Source organism: Mobula hypostoma (assembly GCF_963921235.1).
Source record: "Mobula hypostoma chromosome Y unlocalized genomic scaffold, sMobHyp1.1 SUPER_Y_unloc_1, whole genome shotgun sequence".
Taxonomy (NCBI): domain Eukaryota; kingdom Metazoa; phylum Chordata; class Chondrichthyes; order Myliobatiformes; family Myliobatidae; genus Mobula; species Mobula hypostoma.
In genome coordinates, this window is record NW_026948171.1 from 336,428 (window position 1) to 362,500 (window position 26,073).

Sequence of the window (26,073 nt, forward strand, 5' to 3'; positions counted from 1 at the left end):
TCAGCAAATTTGCAGATGACACCAAGATTCCAGGTGTAGTGGACATTGAGAAGGGCTATCAGAGCTTGCAATGGATTCAGGACCAAGAGGAAAATTGGGCAGAAAAATGGCAAATTGAATTTAACACAGAGAAGTGTGAGGTGTTGCACTCTGGGAGAATCAACTAAGGTAGGTCTTACATGGTGAGTGGAGGGTACTGAGGAGTGTGGTAAAACAAAGAGATCTGTGCATACAGGTCCATGATATTAGAGTTGTAAAGAAAGCTTTTGGCACATTGGCCTTCATAAATCTTAATACTGAATTTAGGAGATGGGAATGTTATGTTGAAGTTATACAATACAGTGAGGCCTAACTTTAAGTACATGTACTTTATACAGTTTTGAACACCTACCAACAGGAAAAATGTAAGTAAGGTTGAAAGAGTACAGAGCAAATCTGCAAGGATGTTGCCAGGATTGGAGGACCTGAGTTATATGGAAAGACTGAACAGGTTAGGACTATTACTTAGAATGTTGAAGATTGAAAGGAGATTTGACAGAAGTATACAAAATTATGAGAGGTATAGATAGGGTACATGCAAGCAGACGTTTCCCACTGAGATTGGGTGAGACTACAATTAGGTCATGGGTTAAGGGTGAAAGGCGAAAAGTTTAAGGGGAACCGGGGGCGGGGGGGGCAAAGGATCTTCTTCACTAACAGGGTTGTGAGAGTGTGGAAGCACAACAGGTAGATGTGATTTTGATTTCAACATTTAAGAGGGTTATGGAGGTATCTGGGTGATGTCAATGGGAGTAGGCAGTTTAAAATAGTTTGGCATGGACTAGATGGGCTGAAGGGCCTGTTTCTGTGCTCTTGTGTTCTAAGTTACTGTTAAACTACAAATTACTAGGCTGGTAAAGACAGCTGCAAGGGACAAAACTTAAATTCCAAAGTTATGCATATTAAAATGTTAATGGTAATACAGTCGGCCCTCCTTATCCGCAGGGGATTTGTTCTGGGACCCCCTGCTGAAACCAAAAACCGCGAATGCTCAAGTCCCTTATTTAATCTGTCTCAGTGCGTGGTGGACTTTAGGACCTGGGGGAGCTCAGGACCCGCTGCCTGCAGCTGCTGCTGAATCTGCAGTGTTTCTGTTCAGTAGACAGAAAACGTTCACAACTGAAAATAAAGTGGAAATAATAAAGCATCTGGAAAGAGGTGAAATGCCATCAGTCATTGGAAAAGCGTTAGGCTACAGTCAGTCAACGATCAGAGCAATCTTAAAGGATAAACAAGGTCCTGCCCCGATGAAAGCTACAACTATTATTAAGCAACACAGTGGTTTAATTATTGAAATACATACGATTCATAAGTGTTTTATATGCATAGAAAGGTAAAATATATACTATACACCAAGACAAATGTTTGACTAACTGATGCTAAATAATACTGCATGTATCTGTTCCGACTTACATACAAATCCAACTTAAATGATCTCTAGATTACTTATAGTACCAAATACAATGTAAATGCTATGTGAATAGTTGTTATACCATATTGTTTAGGGAATAATGACAAGAAAAAAAAGTCTGTACATGCTCGAACAACGAATGCTGGAGAGAGAACGTCCGGGTTTTCCCAATCTGCGGTTGGTTGAATCCACGCATGCAGAACCCGTGGATAAGGAAGGGCTGACCGTACATGCTTGTTAATCAACTAGATTTCTCCAGCAGACTCTCTATAATGAAAAAGTATTAAACGTAGAAACATAGAAAACCTACAGCATAATACAGCCCATGATGCTGAACATTTATTGAAATTACCCAGGGTTACCCATAGCCCTCTATTTTTCTAAGCTCCATGTACCTATCCAGCCTCTTAAAAGACCCTATCATATCCGCCTCCACCACTGTTGCCGACAGCCCATTCCACACACTCACCTCTCCCTGCGTAAAAAAACTTACTCCTGACATCTCCTCTGTACCTACTTTCAAGCACCTTAAAACTGTGCCCTCTTGTGCTAGCCATTTTGGCCCTGGGAAAAGTCTCTGACTATCCACACAATCAATGCCTCTCATCATCTTGTACACCTCTATCAGGTCTCCTCTCATCCTCTCTATTGATTTAAAGTGTTACATATTTCACTTACCAAAATTGGGAATATAGCGGTATAAAGGATGGTTTGTGCATCCTTTAAGGTGCACCATGGTAACGTGGAGGTTAGCTTTACAGTGCCAGTGACCTGGGTTCAATTCCCGCAGAAGTTCGTAAGGAGTCAGTGCACTTTCTCCATGACTACGTGGGTTTTATCTGGGTGCTCCAGTTTCCACCCACAAAGACGTCTGGGTTAAAATTGATAAGCTGAAGGTATGTTATGTTGGTGTCAGATGCATTGTGATACTTGCCGGCTGCCCACAGCACTCCCTTGGACATCTTTGGCTGTTGATGCAAATGACGCTATATGTGCCAATATTACAAAGTACATTGGATTCTGCTTAACTGGGACACATTGGGACCAGCACATTTTGGCCCAATTATGTGGCTGCCCCAAAAAAGCCAAAGTTTCATGGAAACATTTAACTGACAATTATGTATTTAATTTTAAATACAGAACAATTTACAACACTACCAATACAACAACAGTACTATAAAACTGTGTATTAGTTTCTAATAGTTCTTGATGGAGGAATTAATCCAATGTACACTACTGTGTTCTCTAATTGTCTATAAATGAACAAAATCAGCGCAGGTAAGATAATGCAGATAATGTTTTGCCTTTGTAAATTGTTGTCGATGGTTGCATCATCCTGTTACGTACCCCGTAACTGGGTTGCCAAACCAGCAGAAATGGATCACTCAGTTGGATTCTGGAGTACTAGAACTAAGAAAGTTTTATTAAAGAAACAAGCAACACAGTAATTGAAAGGATAATAAATGCAACAGTTCAACAATGATAACCACACGTGCACAGAATTAAGATAACAGCATCAATCAAGCTCTATCGTTGTCTAGGGGTGAATGACCAAATTTCAAAGTGACTCAAAGTTCAGTCCAGTTTAGTAGTTCAGTTCGCAGTAATCGGTGCCCTGGCGATGATCAACGTGGGGGAAGAGAGAGATAGAACAGGAACAACTGATCATTCAGAACGGCTTCACTCACAGACCGGCGAGATTGCTCACAAGCAACTTTTTGGGCGGGTCCTTGGTGATGTCACCTGAGGTCACCGACTGTGACCCCCTCCTCCAGATGCGGTCGATCCTCTGCAGTGAACCCGGCACCCAGGCAAGGGCGGACACACACCGGGTTCCCGCTGATCGTACCTTTCCACCCTGGTCGTTGTCTGATACTTCTCACCCACTCGTGAGAGGCGCACCGCTTCCAGGGTCTCGTTACCTCGGGTGGCGTGTGTGTCACCTTAGCGAACCAGTCCCTTTTTATCCCCCTGCTGGGGTATCACCTGTCAATCACTTCAAACAGTTCAAGGTTCAAAGGGGGGAGCCGCTCCAGACAGCTCTCTCTCCCCCGTTCCTTCATTACACATCTCCAGACGCTGCTCCATTGTTCCTTATCTCTCCTTCCCCTGAGGGCAGGTGGCAGACCAACTGCTGATGCCACTGATGCTAGCCCAGGCCAGCAAACATCTTAATTTTATGTGTATTCTCGTAACACTTCCCCCCTTTTAAGGATTTTTACCGAGAGGTAAAAATTACAAACATGACTACATTATTGGATACACACACAAATATGCATCTTTATCAGTTATTTGGCTAATACAGAGAATTTGAAGCTGTCAACACCTTGACAGACAGTCATCACATTTTCTGTTCCTTTTACACGTGTTATTAATAATCCCTTAGACCAGGCTCCAACTCAGCAAACTTCATAGTGGCCAAAAACACTGATGAATTGCGACCAACGTAACCTCTCATTTGGTTTTGTCCCGGACCACAACAACAAGGGTTGTCCCATTCCGACTCAGTTTTCTCTCGCAAGGGCTTAGTAGGAGGGGTACGGGTATTGACCGCAGAGTTATTGCAAAACATCCTGCAGTACCCCACCATCTCCAAGAGCCTTCTGAGGGCCCTCTTGTTGGGAGGTCAGCGATAGCCTGCACTAGCTTGCATCACTGCCAGCTGCCCCTGTGTCACCACAATTCCCAGGTAAGTGACCCTCGTGTGGCCGAATTCATTTTTTTCAAGGTTCACTATCAAACTGGCTTCAGACAGCCATATTAAATTGCCAATACACACCTCTGTGTTCATCAGCCCTTTAGTCACTGAATTACTCAAAAAATATGGGTGTTGTTTACTTGGCTGCCCTATTGTAACCACAATCACCCAACGTCCCAGTTCTTTGCATTTCCTCGGGACAATCAAACACATGGGTGCGAGTCGTTTAATTACTCCTTCTAAAGATTCGCTTTGTTCAGGGATTAAGGGACAGACCTTATCAGTAGACCTGGCCAAAACAATAGCCTTCTCCCATCTGACCGAGCCTATCCTAATCTTTTCAAAATGGTTTTTTTCTCTTATCAGGGGGCCCCTAGCTTCATTGATTTCCACGCTAACACCGACTAGGTTTGTTAGCATATCAAAAGCCGGTGACCGTCTCAGTTCGCGTCGGTCATGATCAATAACATTTTTCCCCCTGGGCAGCCGGTAAATCTCTTTCATGATTCCACCAACTGTTTCCTCCAGCACCGCAAAATGTCCACCGGGGGGTACCTCGTGGGCCATGTTAAAAACCTCATCCCCATAATTCTTTTGCACCACTCCCCACTCCTCATCTGAGGATACTGTACTTGATTTCCCTTTCTTCCTTAGCACTTCCTCATCCGCACAATAGCCTACTAGTTTCCTTGTTAAAGCTGTGTCAGAGATAGCTGTCTCTGCCAAAACCATCAGACCCTCGTCTCGCTCCTGCGTCTGCACAAATTCTTTCCTGGCTACTGCTACGTCCGTCCCAGCTCCCTCACTACCTCTTATCTCACTACACCCTGTCTCATACAAGGTTGGCAGAAACGTTTCAGCCAAATTCACAATCGCGGGCTCGCGATGAACCCGCGAGTCCATAGGTGGGGCCTCAATGCTGGCAGGCTGACCTGTCAATCTCACGACTGGGAACACGATTCCTCCGGCGATGTCATTACCGAGCAAGACTTCCACGTCTTTCATCGGTAATTCGGACCTCACTCCGACCGTGACTAGTCCAGAGACCAGGTTGCTCTGTAAGTGTATCTGGTGCAAAGGGACTGACTCTGTCCCTTCCCCAACACCTTTGACCTCTACCTCCCCAGTCTGGGTCTCTGAGCTAAACTCTAATACACTCTTCAGTATTAGTGACTGACATTCTCCCGTGTCTCTCCAGATCCGCACTGGAACTGGTTTTAACTTCTCCTTCACTGACACCAATCCGGCCGAGATAAACCTCTCGCGCCCTTCCTGAACTTTTTCAGACCTATCCTTCCCTAGCGGTTCGCTTAACAGCTCAATACAGCCATTCAAAATTTCCGCTTTTCCTTTCCCCGTCTCCTTCCTTGGGGCAAAGCACCTGGACGCAAAGTGTCCGACTTTCCCACAATTATAACAGACGACCCCAGGAGACTTCATAGTCCCCGGCTTACTTTCTGACTTTTCCGGTGGACTCTCCCCGCCGTCCTGACTACCCTTCTGGTAGCCTTTACTCGGGGTAAATTTCATTTTATGCGTCAACGCATACTCATCCGCTAACTTAGCAGTTGCGGCTAACATGGCTGCCTCTTTCTCATCGAGGTAGGGTCTCATACCCTCAGGGACACAACCTTTAAACTGCTCAATCAGGATCAGTTGTAGCGGTCTGTCATAATCCCCCTCTACCCCCTTCGAGGCGCACCAACGCTCACAATATGTCTGCATCTCACGGGCAAACTCCAAATATGTGCGGTCCCACTGCTTCCTCGCATTCCGGAACCTCTGCCGGTATGCCTCCGGGACCAACTCATAAATCCTGAGGATGGCCTCTTTCACCACCTCATACTTCTGGGCATCTTCCGCAGACAAAGCTGAGTAAGCTTCTTGGGCCTTCCCTTTCAGTACACTCTGAAGTAAAACAACCCACTTATCCCTCGGCCAGCCCTGACTTATAGCCACTTTTTCGAAGTGGAGGAAGTACCGATCCACGTCGGTATCGTCAAATGGGGGAACCAGCCTAATCTCCTGGGTCGCCCGGAACCCTCCACCTTGGTTCGGCTCGAGCCCCTGCTCGGCCCTTAACCTTAACTTCTCCAGCTCAAATTCCCTTTCCCTCTGTTTCCCTTTCTCTTCTCGCTCCCATTGCCTCTCTTTCTCCTCTCTCTCTGTCTGTCCCTCTCTTTCTCTTCTCTCTCTAACTGTCTCTCTCTCTCTTTCTCTTCTCTTTCCAACTGTCGTACCCGGAACTCGTGCTCGAGTCTCAGTTGTTCAAGCTGTACCTGTACCGCGTCTCCAGCAGGTTTTTCAATAGACACCACCCACAGCTCACCTTGGGGAAACACACCTTTAGATACATAGTGCTCTACAATAGCTCTGTGTATCTCCTCTCTCCTCATTGTCGACTTCACCTTAGCAAGATTCAACCGTTTGGCCACAGCAACCAACTCCGATTTCCTGGCATCCTCTAATGCCTCCAAGGTCGGCGCCTTTATAAATTCCTCAGCCTCCATTTCTGCTGTTTGTCTTTTCTTTCTTTCGGGAATTTTAACCCAATCAATTTACTCCGTCCCAAATTTAGCGTTCAAAATCGCGGACGAGAACCCCACTTATGTTACGTACCCCGTAACTGGGTTGCCAAACCAGCAGAAATGGATCACTCAGTTGGAGTCTGGAGTACTAGAACTAAGAAAGTTTTATTAAAGAAACAAGCAACACAGTAATCGAAAGGATAATAAATGCAACAGTTCAACAATGATAACCACACATGTGCACAGAATTAAGATAACAGCATCAATCAAGCTTTATCGTTGTCTAGGGGTAAATGACCAAATTTCAAAATGACTCAAAGTTCAGTCCAGTTTAGTAGTTCAGTTCGCAGTAATCGTTGCCATGGCGATGGACAACGTGGGGGAAGAGAGAGAGAGAACAGGAACAACTGATCATTCAGACGCGGCTTCACTCACAGACCGGCGAGATGGCGCACAAGCAACTTTTTGGGCGGGTCCTTGGTGATGTCACCTGAGGTCACCGACTGTGACCCCCTCCTCCAGATGCGGTCGATCCTCTGCAGTGAACCCGGCACCCAGGCAAGGGCGGACACACACCGGGTTCCCGCTGATCATACCTTTCCACCCTTGTCGTTGTCTGGTACTTCTCACCCACTCATGAGTGGCGCACCGCTTCCAGGGTCTCGTTACCTCGGGTGGCGTGTATGTCACCTTAGCGAACCTGTCCCTTTTTATCCCCCTGCTGGGGTATCGCCTGTCCATCACTTCAAACAGTTCAGGGTTCAAAGGGGGGAGCCGCTCCAGACAGCTCCCTCTCCCATATTCCTTCATTACACATCTCCAGACGCTGCTCCATTGTTCCTTATCTCTCCTTCCCCTGAGGGCAGGTGGCAGACCACTTGCTGATGCCACTGATGCTAGCCCAGGCCAGCAAACATCTTAATTTTATGTGTATTCTCGTAACAATCCAAATCTTCAATTTCATTGTAACATTCAAGATGACTGTCAATACCTTCAAATTTTTCATTCTTCCTAACTTGATGAAGAAGTGAATCTTTTTATTTTTATTCCAGGTCATTTCTGGCATCTCCAAGTATGACACCACAGTGAACAAAACAGTTCTTAATTCTTTTACTGCTAACTATCAAAGTGCAAAGTAAATTTATTATTTAAGTACATTTATGCCACCATATACAACCTTGAGATTCACTTCCTTGCAGGCATACTCAAAAATCCAATAATCATAAAAGAATCAATGAAAGACTGCACCGGTGTGCAAAAGACAACAAACTGTACAAATAAAAGTGGAAAGATAGATATATAGATAAATAAATAGACAACAGATATTGAGAATGTGAGATAAAGGTCCAAAAAATGAATGCATAGTTTAGTGATGGGACAAATGAAGTTAACTCCAGTCTTTCAAGAGCCTGATGATCAAAGGGTAATAACGGTTCCAGAACCTGGTGGTGGAAGTCCTGATGGAAGTAGTGAGAAGAGAGCATGGCCTAGGTGATGAGCACCCTGATGATGGATGCAGCTTTCCTGTGACAACGCTCCACGTAAATATGTTCAATGGTGGGGAGCATTTTACCTGTGATACACTGGGCTGTATCCACTACATTTTGTAGGATTCTCTGTACAAGGACATTGGTGTTTTCATATCAGGTGGCAATGCAGCCAGTCAATATACTTTCCACCATGTATCTATAAAAGTTTACCAAAGCTTTAGATGTCATGCTGCATCTTCACAAACTTACAAGCAGAGGTGCCGCTGTGCTATTTTTTTTGTTATTGTACTTACATGCTGGGCCCAAGACAGGTCTCCAAAATGATAACATCAAGGAGTTTAAAGTTGCTGACTCTCTCCACCTCTAATCCCCCAAAAGAGAACTGGCTTATGGGCCTCTTGTTTCCTCCTCCTGAAGTCAATAATCAGCTCTTTTGATCTTACTGACATTGAGCAAGAGGTTGTTGTGGCACCACCCAGCCAGATCCTGAAACTATCATCAGGATGCCCATTGGCTAGGCCATGCTCTCTTTTCACTGTTGCTATCAGGAAGAAGAGCTTGAGGATTCTCACCACCAGGTTCAGGGCAAGTTACTGGCCTGCTGAGCTCCTCCAGCATTTTGTGTGTGACACTAATTAGAAACTGCTTGACAACAGTCTCCTGTCTCAATTAAACAAAGGAAACCTCAACTCTTTTCTCAATTCATTTTTGATTTTAAAGAATTGTCCCAAATAAGCAGCAGTCTTGATTAACCAATGGCCCAAATAACTCTAATCCACTGTTTATGTGAGAGAGCCGACAAGTCTCATCAGAGGCATGGCACACCCAACAGTACACCATTCAGTCACTAATCACACAAATGAAGCTATTCTGCTTTAGTATCCACTGACCTGGAATACTGAATCACGGATAAGAGTTTGTATCATGGAATACAGAAAATTTAAATTCAGATATTTAGATAAAATAGGGAAAAGGCTGGTGTCAACTACAGTAAGCATGAGACCACCGGATCATCAGAAAATTCCATTTGGTTTACCGCTGTTCTACAGGAAAAAGAAGCAGTAGTTCTTTCCACTCTATCCAGACCTTTCCATATTCAATGGATTTCAATGTTCCCCATTATTCTTCCAAACCCCAGCGAGAGCCATCAAACATTTCTCAAAGGTTAACCCTTTCAATCCTGCAATTATTTTTGAGAACCTCCACTGGACTCTCTCCAATACCACACAGCCTCTTAGGTAAGGCGTCCAAAACCATGTACAATATACCAGTGTGAGCTGACCTCAACAATACATAATTGTTTCTATATTCTAGTCCTCTCAAAATGAATATGAACATTGCATTTGCCATCCTTACCACCAATTTAGCTTGCAAGTTAACCTTCAGACACTCCCAAATCCCTCTGTATCCCTGATTTTTGAATTTTCTCTCCATTAATCCTTTATTCCGTCTACCAAAATGCATGACCATACACTTCTCTAAGTTATCTTGTGGTCATTAAGAATGGACAACAAATTTCAACTTTGCCAAAAATCTCTTGGTCCACAAATGACTATAATGTAAAGCTTCTGCCTAATCTGCAGATTTCCCCGCAGTTCCTGCATTTTATTTTTTGACGGTTAATTATGCCAGAGGAGAAGGTAGAGGCAGGAGGCAGGTACTTCTACAAATTTTGAAAAAGCATTTGAACAGGTGCACAGATAAGAATGGTTCAGAGGAAAAGGGACAAACTATACTCAACTGGGAGCAGTGTAGATTGCCATCTTGGTCACATTATGTCAAGAGGCCTGTTTCCATGTTGCATAATCCATGAACTTATGATCATGTACGTGAATTTCAAAACCTTTGTCAATGGAAGAAATCAGGAGCAGGTTCACTGATTACCTTCAGATTATATCAGCACACAGCTAAAGACTTTTTAAAAATCATTTCATCTAGAGTCGACCAGTTCCACACCACAGCAGTAAATCAAACCCAGATATTCCCTACATTTGTTTCTCATGCCCTGCTAACTGAAAGCTGGAATGGAACTTAAATCTATATCACATATTAAATAACAACAAGCAATTTACTAAGAGTTATTTACCAATGATACCACGGAACATTTACTCTATAAAAATATCCTGATGAGCAGATAGCACAAAAAGAACAAGTTTTTACTGAAACTCTAAGCTTTTACCTCTTCTCCTGACCTCCCTATCACCTCTTTCTGGACACTCTCCTCCTACTGTTTCTCCCATGTCCACTCACCTCTCCAGTCAGATTACTTCTTTTTCATGCCTTTATGTTTTCCACCTCCCAACTTCTTACTTCATCCACTCTCTCCCACCAACTTCTCACTCACTCGGTTTCACCTACCACTTCCTCTTTCCTTTCCTGTCTTCATGAAGGGTCTCAGCCAAACCGCTGTCCATTTGTTCTTCTCCATAGGTGTGGCTGACCCTGCTGATTTCCAGCATCTGCAGAGTCTCTTGTAAGCTTTTTCAATGCACCAATAAACTGAGGAATTGTTCTAGATTTTAAAGGTCTTTGCAGCCTTAATATGGTGATCTTTTGTAGCTATATGTCTTTGTATTTACGTCTTTTACACTGGATGACAATCTACTTGGGGCGCCACCGTGACATAATGGTTAGTGTGACATTAATAAAGTTTGAGGCATCCAAATTTGGAGTTCAAATCTGGCGTCCTCTCTAAGGATTTTGTATATCCCACCTGTGATCATGAGGATTACATCTGGTTGCTCTGGTTTCCTCCCAGTCCAAAGATGTGTGAACTGGTAGGTTAACTGGTTATTGTAAATTGTGTTAAATCAATGGTTTGCTGGACAGTGCAGCTTGTTGGCCCTGTTCTGCACTGTACATTTAAATAAATATTTCCCATCAATGCAGCCTGTTGCTCTATCAGATCCCTTCCCTCTTGCACAGTCTCAGTGAATCACTGCATGGTGTTCTTCCACTTCCTTCACGACTTCCCAAAAGTTAAAGCATATTTCAGTCTACACACAGAACATCTTAGCTATTTTTCCCTGCAATTCAGATTCAAACAGCTTTATATATGAAATTACACGGATCAATTATTTTGCAGTGTACAGTCCCTTTGTTGACAGTGAAATCATTATGTTTCATTGATCCAACTTGTGTCTTATGCAGTATTGAAAGAGACATACACAAGAAAATTCCAATGAAGGTGACATGTTGTGTCTGAGCAGTACCTTCAGGTCATATTTCCTGTGGACGGTAAGTCTGTGACTAAATACATTTCTTGTTACGGTCATGTACGTCTCCACTCCATCCACTGTTAACCGGTACATGCCCAGGAACTGGGGAAGAAGTGTATTACCATGGCATTCCACAATATACTGCAAAGGAAAAGCAAAAGATAATTAAGAAACAAAGTTCATTTAGATAAAATCAGCTTGTCTCCATAAGACCATAAAATGTAGGAGTAGAATTTGATCATTTAGCCCATTAAATCTAGTCTGCCATTCCATCATGGCTGATGCACCATCCCTTTCAACCCGATTCTCTTGCCTTCTCCCTGTAATGTTGTCTCCCTTACTAATCAAAAACCTATCAACATTTACTTTAAATATACCTAATAACTTGGCCTCCACTTGCTATCATTTATCTGTTTCTTTTCCATAAACTTTCATGAATAAAAATAATGTTCTTTCTAATCGGACTTAGCCAACTTTCACTTGCACCTCCATTCTTGTTCATATTAAACAAGAATCAACAAAAATCTCAGTCTATGTTACCTCTTCATTAACCTTGGAGCATGAAATTCATCTGCTAACAACCAGCCCCCAGCCCCCAAATCCCAACATTGCTCCAAATATATATATCTATGTGTGTGTGTGTGTATGACCATGAGAGATAACGAGTGATTACGTATGTAAGTATTTGAGTGATAGATTCTTTGACGTTAATTATTACACAAGCTGCCATAGAAGCTGGTAGGAACAGGTACAATTAAAACATTTGAACAAGTACACATATAAGAATGGTTTAAAGTGATAAGGGATAAACACAGGTGGAAGCAGTGTACATTGTCATGTTAGACGAATTGCGTCCAAGAATCTGTTTCTATGTTGTATAACTTCATGAATATATGATATTCATGAATGTGAACTCCAAAATCTTTGTCCTTTGTCAACAGGAAGAGATCAGGAACTAGACAGTAATTTTGGGCTGGAAACAAACAAAATTTAAGTCGATTTGTTGCTTAAAGTACAGTGCAGATATCACATGGGACAAACCTTAAAGAAAACAAACTAATTGAGAAAATTGTTGGGGTTCCTTTTATTTATTTGGGACATTCTACTATTTAATTGGTACAGGAAACTTGCACTGGTTACACACATTACACTGCTGTTAAATACTAGAGTGTACTTACAGCAAACTACTTTTAAATAGTGTTATACGTTTGTGTTTGAAAAACACTGATTTTAATCACTGACAGTTGGCAATTTAGACAATTTAGAATGGTTTTGCTCACTGATGTTCTAAGCAGTCAGGTTTAAAGATGCTGCAAACATCTGCAAGTGAAAAAGAAATGATTTCACATCTTCGACAGGTTAAGGACTACAAATATTTTGAAAGTATTAATAACTCGTCTTTAATGTTACAATGAAAATGAAAATTAGGAAGATGCAATTGCATGATGGCAGCCCATTATCTGCACTAGGAGTCTTTTTTTCTATTTTATACATAAACACAGACAAACACACAATACCTACATAACCACACTGTGTAGATAAAAGCATGTGTTTGTGCATACTCGCACATATATGTATAAGACCATAAGACATAGGGGGAGAATTAGGCCATCTGGCCCATTGAGTCTGATCGGCCATTCAATCATGGCTGATCCTATTTTCAAAACAGATCAATCAAGAATCTATCAATCTCTGTCTTAAATACACCCAGTGACCTGGCCTCCACAGCTGCATACAGCAACAAATTCACCACTAAAGGATTTCCCCGCATCTCTGTTTTGAAAGGGCATCCCACCCCCTCTGTCCTGAGGTTGTGCCCTTTTGTCCTAGACTCCTTCACCATGGGAAACATCCTTTCCACAACTACTCTGTCTAGGCCTTTCAACATTGAAAAGTTTCAATGAGATCCCCCCTCATCCTTCTGAATTCCAATGAGTACATACCCAGAGCTAAGAAATGTTCCTCTATGATAACTCTTTCATTCCTGGAATCATCCTTGTGAACCTCCTCTGGACACTGTCCAATGCCAGCACATCTTTTTTAAGATGAGGGGCCCAAAACTGCTCACAATACTTAAGGTGAGACCTCACCAGTGCCTTATAAAGCCTCAGCATCACATCCTTGCTCTTGTAATCTAGGCCACCGTTCCTCACCACCGACTCAACCTGCAAGTTAAACTTCAGGGTGTTCTGCACAAGGACTCCCAAGTCCTTCTGCATCTCACATTCCTGGATTATCTCTGTTTAGAAAATAGTTCGCACATTTATCTCTATTACCAAAGTGCATGACCATGCATTTTCCAACAATGTATTTCATTTGCCACTTTCTCACCCATTCTCCTAATCTATCTAAGTCCTTCTGCATCCCACCTGTTTCCTCAACACTCCCTGCCCCTCCACCAATCTTTGTATATCAGTTTCTAGTTCCTGGGTGTCAAGATCTCTGACGATCTAACCTGGTCCCAACATATTGATGTAGTTATAAAGAAGGCAAGACAGCTGCTAAACTTTATTAGGAGTCAAGAGATTTGGCATGTCAACAAATACACTCAAAAACTTCTATAGTTGTACTGTGGAGAGCATTCTGACAGGCTGCATCACTGCCTGGTATGGAGGGGCTACTGCACAGGACCGAAAGAAGCTGCAGAAGGTTGTATTGTAAATCTAGTTTTGGGCATTAGCCTACAGAGTACCCAGGACATCTTCAGGGAGCAGTGTCTCAGAAAGGCAGCATCCATTATTAAGAATCTCCAGCACCCAGGACATGCCCTTTTCTCACTGTTACCAACAGATAGGAGGTACAGAAGTCTGAAGGCACACACTCAGCAATTCAGGAACAGTTCCTTCCCCTCTGCCATCTGATTCCTAAATGGACATTGTAGCTTTGAACACTACTTCACTTTTATTATATAAACAGTTTTTGTTTTCTTTAATACTTACACTGTAATTGATTTGATTTATTTATAATAATAATAATTATTATTATTTATGTATCTATCTGTCTGTCTACTTGTTTGTCTGTTGATTTATTTATTTTTCTCTTCTATGTTAGGTACTGCATTGAACTGCTGCTGCTAAGTTAACGAATTTCATGTCACATGTTGGTGATAATAAACCTGATTCTGATTCTGACTTGGCTGCAAAGTCATCTATTCCACCATCTATATATATCATTTATATAGAGCGTAAAAAGAAGCAGTCCCAACACTGACTCCTTAAAAAACACCACTAATCACTGGCAGCCAACCAGAAAAAGGATTTTTTTATTCCCACTTGCTGCCTCCTATCAATCAGCCAATGCTCTAACCATGCTGGTAAAGCTCCTGTAATAGCATGGGATCTTACCTTAGTAAGCAGCCTCATGTCTGGGACCTTGTCAAAGGCCTTCTGAAAGTCCAAATGTACAACATCCGCTGCCTCCCCTTTATCTATCCTACTTGTAATTTCCTCAAAGAATTATAACAGGTTTGTCTGAAGAAAACCATGCTGACTTTGTACTACCTTGTCCTGTGTCACCAGGTACTCCATCACCTCATCCTTAACAATTGACTCTAACACCTTCCCAACCACTGAGGTCAGGCTAATTGGTTTATAATTTCCTTTCTGCTGCCTTCCTCCTTTCTTAAAGAATGGAGTGACACTTGCAATTTTCCAGTTCTCTGGCCCCATGCTGGAGTCTAATGATTTTTGAAAGATCATTTCTAATGCCTCCACAATCTCTATCTCTATCTCTTTCAGAACTCTAGGGTACAGTTCCTCTGATCTGGGTGACTTATGTACCTTTAGGTCTTCCAGCTCCTTGAGCACCTTTTCTCTTATAATAGTAACAACAACCACTTCTCTTCCTTCACACACTACAACATCAGGTATACTGCAAGGGTCTTCCATAGTGAAGACTGACAAAATACTCATTTAGTTCATCAGTCATTTCCTTGTCCCCTATTATTTCTCCTGCTTTATCTTCCAGCGCAGGGGTCCCCAACCTTTTTCGTACTGAGGACCGGTTTCATATTGACAATATTCTTGCGGATCAGCCGACCCGGGGGGGGCGGTGGGTAGAGTTGCCAAAGGGTTACAAGAGTAGCAGTCAAATATGTTGGGTTTACCCCGAGAAAGACTACAATGACCATGAAGCCTTGCACGGGCACCAGTGCGCATGTGTGACTTGCGCATGTGTGCATGTGCCAATTATTTTTCTACAAATCGTTTTTGGTGATTCTGTTCGGGGGCGGGGGGGGCAGTTAATCATGATCAGAATATCGGTGATAAGTGGCTAATACACTCAATTTCGTTTCTAAAAGGGTTTATCTAACAAATTTAATATTAAACACACAGCGCATATTTTCCTCGCATGAATACAGTGATAAGTCAATTATCAGGGAAGGACAGGGCAGCTTGAAGTAAATATTGAACGAACTTCCAGTAGAAGTGGCAGAAGCAGGTTTGTTATTATCATTTAACGAAAAATTGGATAGGTATATGGACAGGAAAGGAATGGAGGGTTATGGGCTGAGTGCAGGTCGGTGGGACGAGGTGAGAGTAGCGTTCGGTACAGACTAGAAGGGCAGAGATGGCCTGTTTCCATGATGTAATTGTTATATGGTTATATAAGTCAACAGCATCATAACATTTTAAGTAACGTTTGGATATCAAATACACAGCGCATATTTTCCTCGTATGAACATATAAAATCATTGCAATGCACCAATATCGCTGAATCAGTGGGAGCCCTGGGCTTGTTTTCCTGCAACAAGACAGTCCTATCGAAGGGTGACGGGAGACAGCGATACTCGAAGGGGGTTCCTTGTGTCCAGTATATTCCGCAATTTAGTTTTCGTCGCATTCATTGCAGAGATATGTTGGAAATGGAAGCAACGTTTTCAGTGCTTTTGTGGCTATCTCAATATATTTAGCCTTGACTTTGATTCAAAATACCGGCAGAGATATTATGTCAAACATACTTTACAGCCCGCCGGCATTTGCAAGCTCGAGGAGTTGATATCCTTCCCGCGCTGACATGGATAACGCGTGGGTAATCACCTCGCGTGTGTAATGGCTCAACAGTGGGCGCGACAGGGAACGAGGAAAGGTGCAGCTGACTCATATCACCAAATCATATTGTTTCCTTGCGGCCCAGTGGTTGGGGACCGCTGTTCTAGCGGTCCTATATTTACTCTCATTTCTCTTTTATTTTTGACATGCTTGAAAAAACTTCCACTATCCACTTTGATAATATTTGCTAGCTTTCTTTCATATTTCATTTTTCCTTTTTATGATACTTTTAGTTGCTGTCTGTAGGTTTTAAAAACTTACCAATCCTCTACCTTCCCATTAATTTTTGCTTTGTTGTATGCCCTTTGTTTTACTTTTACAATAGCTTTGACTTCCCTTATCAGCTACGGTTGTGCTATTTCACCATTTGATTATTTCTTCACTTTTGGAATACACGTCTGTGTGTGCCTCTCTGTGTGTGTTTATAGGTGTGGTGTGTACATCTGTTTGGGTCTGCATGCGTCTGTGAGTGTGTGTGTCTGAGTATGCACGTCTGTGTGTAGGAGTTTGCATCTGTTTGTGTGTGTGTGCTTCTGTATGTTTTCCTGTGTGATTGTGTGTATGGCTGTGCTTGTCTGTGTGCATCTGTGTATGTGTATGTGTTTTTGTGTGTCTGCATGTGTATGTACTTCGTGTCTGTGCTTGTGTGTGACATTCCATATCTGCATGTGTGTGTGTGTGTATATGTATATGTTTGTGTGTTTGAGTGCGTTGTGTATATGACAGTGATTTTAAGTATGTGATATGTGTGGGCCAGTGTTTTCATGTGACTGTGTGTACGTCTGTGTGAATATGTGTATGTCTATTTGTGTGTGTGTGTCTGTACTTGTGCATCTGTGTGTTTGTGTATGTGTGTGTCACTTAATGGGCACGTGTTTGTGTCTATGTGTCTGTGCATCAGTACGTGTATGTGAACGTGTCTGCACGAGTATGCATGTGCTTTGTGTGTGTGTTTGTGTCTGTGTTTGTATGTGAGTGCGTGTGCCAATATGTGCTTGTGTGAGTGTGTCTGTGTTGTTCCTGTCTGTGTCTTTGTATCTGTGAATGTGTGCTTTTTGTGTGTCTGTGCTGTGAATGTGTATGCCTCTGCATATGTACCTGTGAAAATCCATGTGTGTATGTATGTGTTTATGTAAATGAGTGTGAATGTGTGTATGAGTGTTTCTGTGTTTATGTTGCTGTGTGTGTTTGCGTCTGTATGTGTTGATTTTGTATGTGTTTTGACTGTTGTCCATGTGTGTATATTTGTGTCTGTGAATACGTGTGCATGTTTGTGTCTGTGAATATGTGTGCATTTTTGTGTGTATGTATCTGTGTGTGTGAATATGTGTATGTATTTGTGTATACGTGTCTATGTCATGTGTGTGTCTGTTTGTGTTTGTCTGTCTGTGACTGTGTATTTTTATCTGTTTGTGTTTGTGCCATATGCTGTGTGTGTGTGTGTGAATCTCCATGTGTACATTTGTTTGAGTGTATGTGTATATGTCTGTATGGGGGTCAGGGGGTATGGAGGGAAGGCTGGTGCGGGGTTCTGAGTTGGATGATCAGCCATGATCATAATAAATGGCGGTGCAGGCTCGAAGGGCCGAATGGCCTACTCCTGCACCTATTTTCTATGTTTCTATGTATGTATATTTCTGTGTTTTCTATGCGCGTGCTCATGCGTGTGTGTGCCTGTGACTATGCTTGTGTTTGTATCTGTATGTGTTAATATTCACATGTGCATTTGATTTATATGTATATTTGTGTGTTTGTGTCTGTGAGTAGGTGTTGTTTTTGCATATGTGTGAGTGAGTGGGTATGTATTTGTGTGTGTGTGAGTGCATGTGCTTTTCTGTGTCCATGTGTGAGCCTGTGTTTGTGTTTGTGTGTGTATGCGTCTTTTTTGTATCTGTATGCCTGGGTGTTATGTGTGTGTCTGTGTTTTGTGTGTGTGTGTGTGTTTATCTGTGACTGTGAATGTTTGTGAGTGTGTGTGTGTATCTATGTGTTTATGTGTATGCCTGTATGTGTGGATGTATGTCTGTGTGTGTGTGTTGTTTCCATGTCTGTGTGTGTTTTCATCTGTGAGCATATCTGTTTATTTATGCGTCTGTGTGTTATGTATGCGCCTGTGTATGAATTTCTGTCTGTGAGTGAGTGTGCGTCTCTGTGTGTATATCACTGTGTATGTATGTGTGTCTTTGCTGTGCGCCAGTGTCTGTGAGTAGTGTCTGGGTGTGTTTTTGACTGTGTGCTTGTGAGTGTGTGTGTCTGTGTTGTGTATGTGTCTGTGTCTTTGTGCATTTGTTGTCTCTGTAACTGTGTGTGTTTGTGCCTGTGAGTGTGTGTATCTCTGTGTATGTGTATGTATCTTTTGTGTGTGTCTCTGCGTGACTGTGAGTTCTTCTGTGTCTGTGTGTCTACGTGTGTGTTGGTGTCTCTGTGACTAGGTATGTCTGTGTATTGTGTGTGTATTTCTGTCTGTGTCTGCGAGAGAGAGAGAGTGCGTGTGTATTTCTGAGTTTGTGCTATGAGTGTGTGTGAGGGTGTGTGTGTACGCGTGCGCGTCTGGATATGTGAATGTCCATGTGTGCATTTGATTGGGGGTGTGTGTGTGTGTTCGCATGTGTGTCTATCTGTGTGTCTGGATGTGGAAATACTGTATGTCTATGTGTATTTCCGTGTGTGTGTGTCTGTATGTGTAAGTCTGTGTCTTTAAATATGTGCAAACACGAGGAAATCTGCAGATCCTGGAAATTCAAGTAACACACACAAAAAATGCTGGTGAACGCAGCAGGCCAGGCAGTATCTCTAGCAAGAAGTACAGTCGACGTTTCGGGCCAAGACCCTTCTTCAGGACTAACTGAAAGAAGAGATAGTAAGAGATCTTCAGTTAGTCCTGACGAAAGGGTCTCAACCCAAAACATTGACTGTACCTCTTCCTATAGATGCCGCCTGGCCTGCTGCTTTAAATATGTGTGTGATTTTGCATGGGTCTGTCTGTGTGTGCTTGAGTGCCTATGACTGTGTGTATTTCTGTCTGTGTCTGTGAGCTTTTATATGTGTGTGTGTGTGTGTGTGTGTGTGCGCGCACGCGCGCACCTGGGTCTGTTTGTGTGTGTATCTGGTGTATCTGTGTGTGTGTGTGTATGTGTGTGGGGGTATGGGTGTCTGTGAGTACGTGTGTGTGTCTGTGTTTGTGAGTGTGTGTAAGTCTATACGTGATTGCATGTGTGTCTGTATGTGTGGATGTGTCTGTGTGTGAGTTTATATCTGAGCTTGTCTGTTTATTTGTGTGTCTGTGTGTGTGTTTGTGACTGTGCTGTATCTGTGCACATGTGCATAAGTGTGCGCGAATGTGTGTTTGTGCATGTTTTTGTGTCTGTGTGTTCTGTGTCTGTCTGCGTTATTTTTGTATGTGTGTGCCTGTGTGTAGTGTGTGTTTCTGTGAATGTGCCTGTGTGTGTGTCTGTCTGTGTGTTTTATTAGTGTGTGTTTGTGTCCTTCTGTGAGTGTGCACATGGTTGTGTCCCTATGTGTCTGTGAGTGTGCATTCTGGTGTGTGTGTGCGCGCGCGTACATGTGTGTTTATCCCCATGTATGTGTGTCTGTGTCTGTATGTGTACTGAGTGTGTGTATGTGTGTGTGTGTGTGTAACTGTCTATGTATATCTGTGCATGTTTGTGTGTGAATGTGTGTCTTTGCTGTGTTTGGCTTTGTGTGTGTGTGTATGTGTGTGTGTGTGTAACTGTCTATGTATATCTGTGCATGTTTGTGTGTGAGTGTGTGTCTTGTGAGTCTGCTGTGTTTGGCTTTGTGTGTGTATGTGTGTGTGTGTGTGTGTAACTGTCTATGTATATCTGTGCATGTTTGTGTGTGAGTGTGTGTCTTGTGAGTCTGCTGTGTTTGGCTTTGTGTGTGTGTATGTGTGTGTGTGTGTAACTGTCTATGTATATCTGAGCATGTTTGTGTGTGAGTGTGTGTCTTGTGAGTCTTTGCTGTGTTTGGCTTTGTGTGTGTGTGTGTATGTGTGTGTGTGTAACTGTCTATGTATATCTGTACATGTTTGTGTGTGAGTGTGTGTCTTGTGAGTCTGCTGTGTTTGGCTTTGATATCTGTGTGTGTGTGAGTGTGTGTCTTGTGAGTCTGCTGTGTTTGGCTGTAACTGTCTATGTATATCTGTACATGTTTGTGTGTGAGTGTGTGTCTTGTGAGTCTGCTGTGTTTGGCTTTGTGTGTGTGTGTGTGTAACTGTCTATGTATATCTGTGCATGTTTGTGTGTGAGTGTGTGTCTTGTGAGTCTGCTGTGTTTGGCTTTGTGTGTGTGTATGTGTGTGTGTGTGTAACTGTCTATGTATATCTGTACATGTTTGTGTGTGAGTGTGTGTCTTGTGAGTCTGCTGTGTTTGGCTTTGTGTGTGTGTGTGTGTGTGTGTAACTGTCTATGTATATCTGTACATGTTTGTGTGTGAGTGTGTGTCTTGTGAGTCTGCTGTGTTTGGCTTTGTGTGTGTGTGTGTGTGTGTGTAACTGTCTATGTATATCTGTACATGTTTGTGTGTGAGTGTGTGTCTTGTGAGTCTGCTGTGTTTGGCTTTGTGTGTGTGTGTATGTGTGTGTGTAACTGTCTATGTATATCTGTGCATGTTTGTGTGTGAGTGTGTGTCTTGTGAGTCTGCTGTGTTTGGCTTTGTGTGTGTGTTTGGCTTTGTGTGTGTGTGTAACTGTCTATGTATATCTGTACATGTTTGTGTGTGAGTGTGTGTCTTGTGAGTCTGCTGTGTTTGGCTTTGTGTGTGTGTGTGTGTGTGTGTGTAACTGTCTATGTATATCTGTACATGTTTGTGTGTGAGTGTGTGTCTTGTGAGTCTGCTGTGTTTGGCTTTGTGTGTGTGTGTATGTGTGTGTGTGTGTGTAACTGTCTATGTATATCTGTGCATGTTTGTGTGTGAGTGTGTGTCTTGTGAGTCTGCTGTGTTTGGCTTTGTGTGTGTGTGCTATGTGTGTGTGTGTGTAACTGTCTATGTATATCTGTGCATGTTTGTGTGTGAGTGTGTGTCTTGTGAGTCTGCTGTGTTTGGCTTTGTGTGTGTGTGTGTGTGTGTGTGTGTGTAACTGTCTATGTATATCTGTGCATGTTTGTGTGTGAGTGTGTGTCTTGTGAGTCTGCTGTGTTTGGCTTTGTGTGTTGTTTGTGTGTGTGTGTGTGTATGTGTGTGTGTGTGTGTAACTGTCTATGTATATCTGTGCATGTTTGTGTGTGAGTGTGTGTCTTGTGAGTCTTTGCTGTGTTTGGCTTTGTGTGTGTGTATGTGTGTGTGTGTGTGTAACTGTCTATGTATATCTGTGCATGTTTGTGTGTGAGTGTGTGTCTTGTGAGTCTGCTGTGTTTGGCTTTGTGTGTGTGTGTGTGTGTGTGTGTGTGTAACTGTCTATGTATATCTGTGCATGTTTGTGTGTGAGTGTGTGTCTTGTGAGTCTGCTGTGTTTGGCTTTGTGTGTGTGTGTGTGTGTGTGTGTGTGTAACTGTCTATGTATATCTGTACATGTTTGTGTGTGAGTGTGTGTCTTGTGAGTCTGCTGTGTTTGGCTTTGTGTGTGTGTGTGTGTGTGTGTGTGTGTGTAACTGTCTATGTATATCTGTACATGTTTGTGTGTGAGTGTGTGTCTTGTGAGTCTGCTGTGTTTGGCTTTGTGTGTGTGTGTGTGTGTGTGTGTGTGTGTAACTGTCTATGTATATCTGTGCATGTTTGTGTGTGAGTGTGTGTCTTGTGAGTCTGCTGTGTTTGGCTTTGTGTGTGTGTGTGTGTGTGTGTGTGTAACTGTCTATGTATATCTGTACATGTTTGTGTGTGTCTTGTGAGTCTGCTGTGTTTGGCTTTGTGTGTGTGTGTGTGTGTGTGTGTGTAACTGTCTATGTATATCTGTGCATGTTTGTGTGTGAGTGTGTGTCTTGTGAGTCTGCTGTGTTTGGCTTTGTGTGTGTGTGTGTATGTGTGTAACTGTCTATGTATATCTGTGCATGTTTGTGTGTGAGTGTGTGTCTTGTGAGTCTGCTGTGTTTGGCTTTGTGTGTGTGTGTAACTGTCTATGTATATCTGTACATGTTTGTGTGTGAGTGTGTGTCTTGTGAGTCTTTGCTGTGTTTGGCTTTGTGTGTGTGTGTGTGTGTGTGTGTGTGTAACTGTCTATGTATATCTGTACATGTTTGTGTGTGAGTGTGTGTCTTGTGAGTCTGCTGTGTTTGGCTTTGTGTGTGTGTATGTGTGTGTGTGTGTGTAACTGTCTATGTATATCTGTACATGTTTGTGTGTGAGTGTGTGTCTTGTGAGTCTGCTGTGTTTGGCTTTGTGTGTGTGTGTGTGTGTGTGTGTGTAACTGTCTATGTATATCTGTACATGTTTGTGTGTGAGTGTGTGTCTTGTGAGTCTGCTGTGTTTGGCTTTGTGTGTGTGTGTGTGTGTGTGTGTGTAACTGTCTATGTATATCTGTGCATGTTTGTGTGTGAGTGTGTGTCTTGTGAGTCTGCTGTGTTTGGCTTTGTGTGTGTATGTGTGTGTGTGTGTGTAACTGTCTATGTATATCTGTGCATGTTTGTGTGTGAGTGTGTGTCTTGTGAGTCTGCTGTGTTTGGCTTTGTGTGTGTATGTGTGTGTGTGTGTGTAACTGTCTATGTATATCTGTGCATGTTTGTGTGTGAGTGTGTGTCTTGTGAGTCTTTGCTGTGTTTGGCTTTGTGTGTCTTTGTGTGTGTGTGTGTGTGTAACTGTCTATGTATATCTGTGCATGTTTGTGTGTGAGTGTGTGTCTTGTGAGTCTGCTGTGTTTGGCTTTGTGTGTGTGTGTATGTGTGTGTGTGTGTGTAACTGTCTATGTATATCTGTGCATGTTTGTGTGTGAGTGTGTGTCTTGTGAGTCTGCTGTGTTTGGCTTTGTGTGTGTGTGTGTGTGTGTGTGTGTGTAACTGTCTATGTATATCTGTGCATGTTTGTGTGTGAGTGTGTGTCTTGTGAGTCTGCTGTGTTTGGCTTTGTGTGTGTGTGTATGTGTGTGTGTGTGTAACTGTCTATGTATATCTGTACATGTTTGTGTGTGAGTGTGTGTCTTGTGAGTCTGCTGTGTTTGGCTTTGTGTGTGTGTGTGTGTGTGTGTAACTGTCTATGTATATCTGTACATGTTTGTGTGTGAGTGTGTGTCTTGTGAGTCTGCTGTGTTTGGCTGTGTGTGTGTGTGTGTGTGTGTGTGTGTAACTGTCTATGTATATCTGTACATGTTGTGTGTGTGATGTGTGTGTGTGTGTGTGTGTGTGTGTAACTGTCTATGTATATCTGTGCATGTTTGTGTGTGAGTGTGTGCTTGTGTGTGTTTGCTGTGTGTGTGCTGTGTGTGTGTGTGTGTGTGTGTAACTGTCTATGTATATCTGTACATGTTTGTGTGTGAGTGTGTGTGGCTTGTGAGTGTGCTGTGTTTGGCTTTTGTGTGTGTGTGTAACTGTCTATGTATATCTGTACATGTTTGTGTGTGAGTGTGTGTCTTGTGAGTCTGCTGTGTTTGGCTTTGTGTGTGTGTGTGTGTGTGTGTAACTGTCTATGTATATCTGTGCATGTTTGTGTGTGAGTGTGTGTCTTGTGAGTCTGCTGTGTTTGTGCTTTGTGTGTGTGTGTGTGTGTGTGTAACTGTCTATGTATATCTGTGCATGTTTGTGTGTGAGTGTGTGTCTTGTGAGTCTGCTGTGTTTGGCTTTGTGTGTGTGTGTGTGTGTGTGTGTGTGTAACTGTCTATGTATATCTGTGCATGTTTGTGTGTGTGTGTGTGTCTTGTGAGTCTGCTGTGTTTGGCTGTGTGTGTGTGTGTGTGTAACTGTCTATGTATATCTGTACATGTTTGTGTGTGAGTGTGTGTCTTGTGAGTCTGCTGTGTTTGGCTTTGTGTGTGTGTGTATGTGTGTGTGTGTAACTGTCTATGTATATCTGTGCATGTTTGTGTGTGAGTGTGTGTCTTGTGTGAGTGTGTGTCTTGTGAGTCTGCTGTGTTTGGCTTTGTGTGTGTGTATGTGTGTGTGTGTGTAACTGTCTATGTATATCTGTGCATGTTTGTGTGTGAGTGTGTGTCTTGTGAGTCTGCTGTGTTTGGCTTTGTGTGTGTGTGTGTGTGTGTGTGTAACTGTCTATGTATATCTGTGCATGTTTGTGTGTGAGTGTGTGTCTTGTGAGTCTGCTGTGTTTGGCTTTGTGTGTGTGTATGTGTGTGTGTGTGTAACTGTCTATGTATATCTGTACATGTTTGTGTGTGAGTGTGTGTCTTGTGAGTCTGCTGTGTTTGGCTTTGTGTGTGTGTGTGTATGTGTGTGTGTGTAACTGTCTATGTATATCTGTACATGTTTGTGTGTGAGTGTGTGTCTTGTGAGTCTTTGCTGTGTTTGGCTTTGTGTGTGTGTGTGTGTGTGTGTGTGTGTGTAACTGTCTATGTATATCTGTGTATGTGTGTGTGTGTGTGTAACTGTCTATGTATATCTGTGCATGTTTGTGTGTGAGTGTGTGTCTTGTGAGTCTGCTGTGTTTGGCTTTGTGTGTGTGTGTGTAACTGTCTATGTATATCTGTGCATGTTTGTGTGTGAGTGTGTGTCTTGTGAGTCTTTGCTGTGTTTGGCTTTGTGTGTGTGTGTGTGTGTGTGTGTGTGTAACTGTCTATGTATATCTGTACAAGTTTGTGTGTGAGTGTGTGTCTTGTGAGTCTGCTGTGTTTGGCTTTGTGTGTGTGTGTGTGTGTGTGTGTGTAACTGTCTATGTATATCTGTGCATGTTTGTGTGTGAGTGTGTGTCTGTGTGAGTCTGCTGTGTTTGGCTTTGTGTGTGTGTATGTGTGTGTGTGTGTAACTGTCTATGTATATCTGTCATGTTTGTGTGTGAGTGTGTGTCTTGTGAGTCTGCTGTGTTTGTGCTTTGCTTGTGAGTTGCTGTGTGCTTTGTGTGTGTGTGTGTGTGTGTGTAACTGTCTATGTATATCTGTACATGTTTGTGTGTGAGTGTGTGTCTTGTGAGTCTGCTGTGTTTGGCTTTGTGTGTTGTGTTGTGTGTGTGTAACTGTCTATGTATATCTGTGCATGTTTGTGTGTGAGTGTGTGTGTGAGTCTGCTGTGTTTGGCTTTGTGTGTGTGTGTAACTGTCTATGTATATCTGTACATGTTTGTGTGTGAGTGTGTGTCTTGTGAGTCTGCTGTGTTTGGCTTTGTGTGTGTGTGTATGTGTGTGTGTGTGTGTAACTGTCTATGTATATCTGTGCATGTTTGTGTGTGAGTGTGTGTCTTGTGAGTCTGCTGTGTTTGGCTTTGTGTGTGTGTGTGTGTGTGTGTGTGTGTAACTGTCTATGTATATCTGTACATGTTTGTGTGTGAGTGTGTGTCTTGTGAGTCTGCTGTGTTTGGCTTTGTGTGTGTGTGTGTGTGTGTGTGTGTGTAACTGTCTATGTATATCTGTGCATGTTTGTGTGTGAGTGTGTGTCTTGTGAGTCTGCTGTGTTTGGCTTTGTGTGTGTGTGTATGTGTGTGTGTGTGTGTAACTGTCTATGTATATCTGTGCATGTTTGTGTGTGAGTGTGTGTCTTGTGAGTCTGCTGTGTTTGGCTTTGTGTGTGTGTGTATGTGTGTGTAACTGTC

At 42.7% G+C, this 26,073-nt stretch overlaps 1 protein-coding gene across 2 annotated transcripts in view; it reads right to left on the bottom strand.

The window, feature by feature from the left end:
* Positions 1-26,073, bottom strand: part of LOC134341419 (phosphatidylinositol 5-phosphate 4-kinase type-2 beta-like) — a 209,311-nt gene that overhangs the window by 77,558 nt on the left and 105,680 nt on the right. For both annotated transcript variants that reach the window (XM_063039280.1, XM_063039278.1), the window contains one exon: positions 11,379-11,525. In XM_063039280.1, the coding sequence (XP_062895350.1) occupies positions 11,379-11,525 (147 nt within the window). The remainder of the gene's footprint in view (positions 1-11,378; positions 11,526-26,073) is intronic.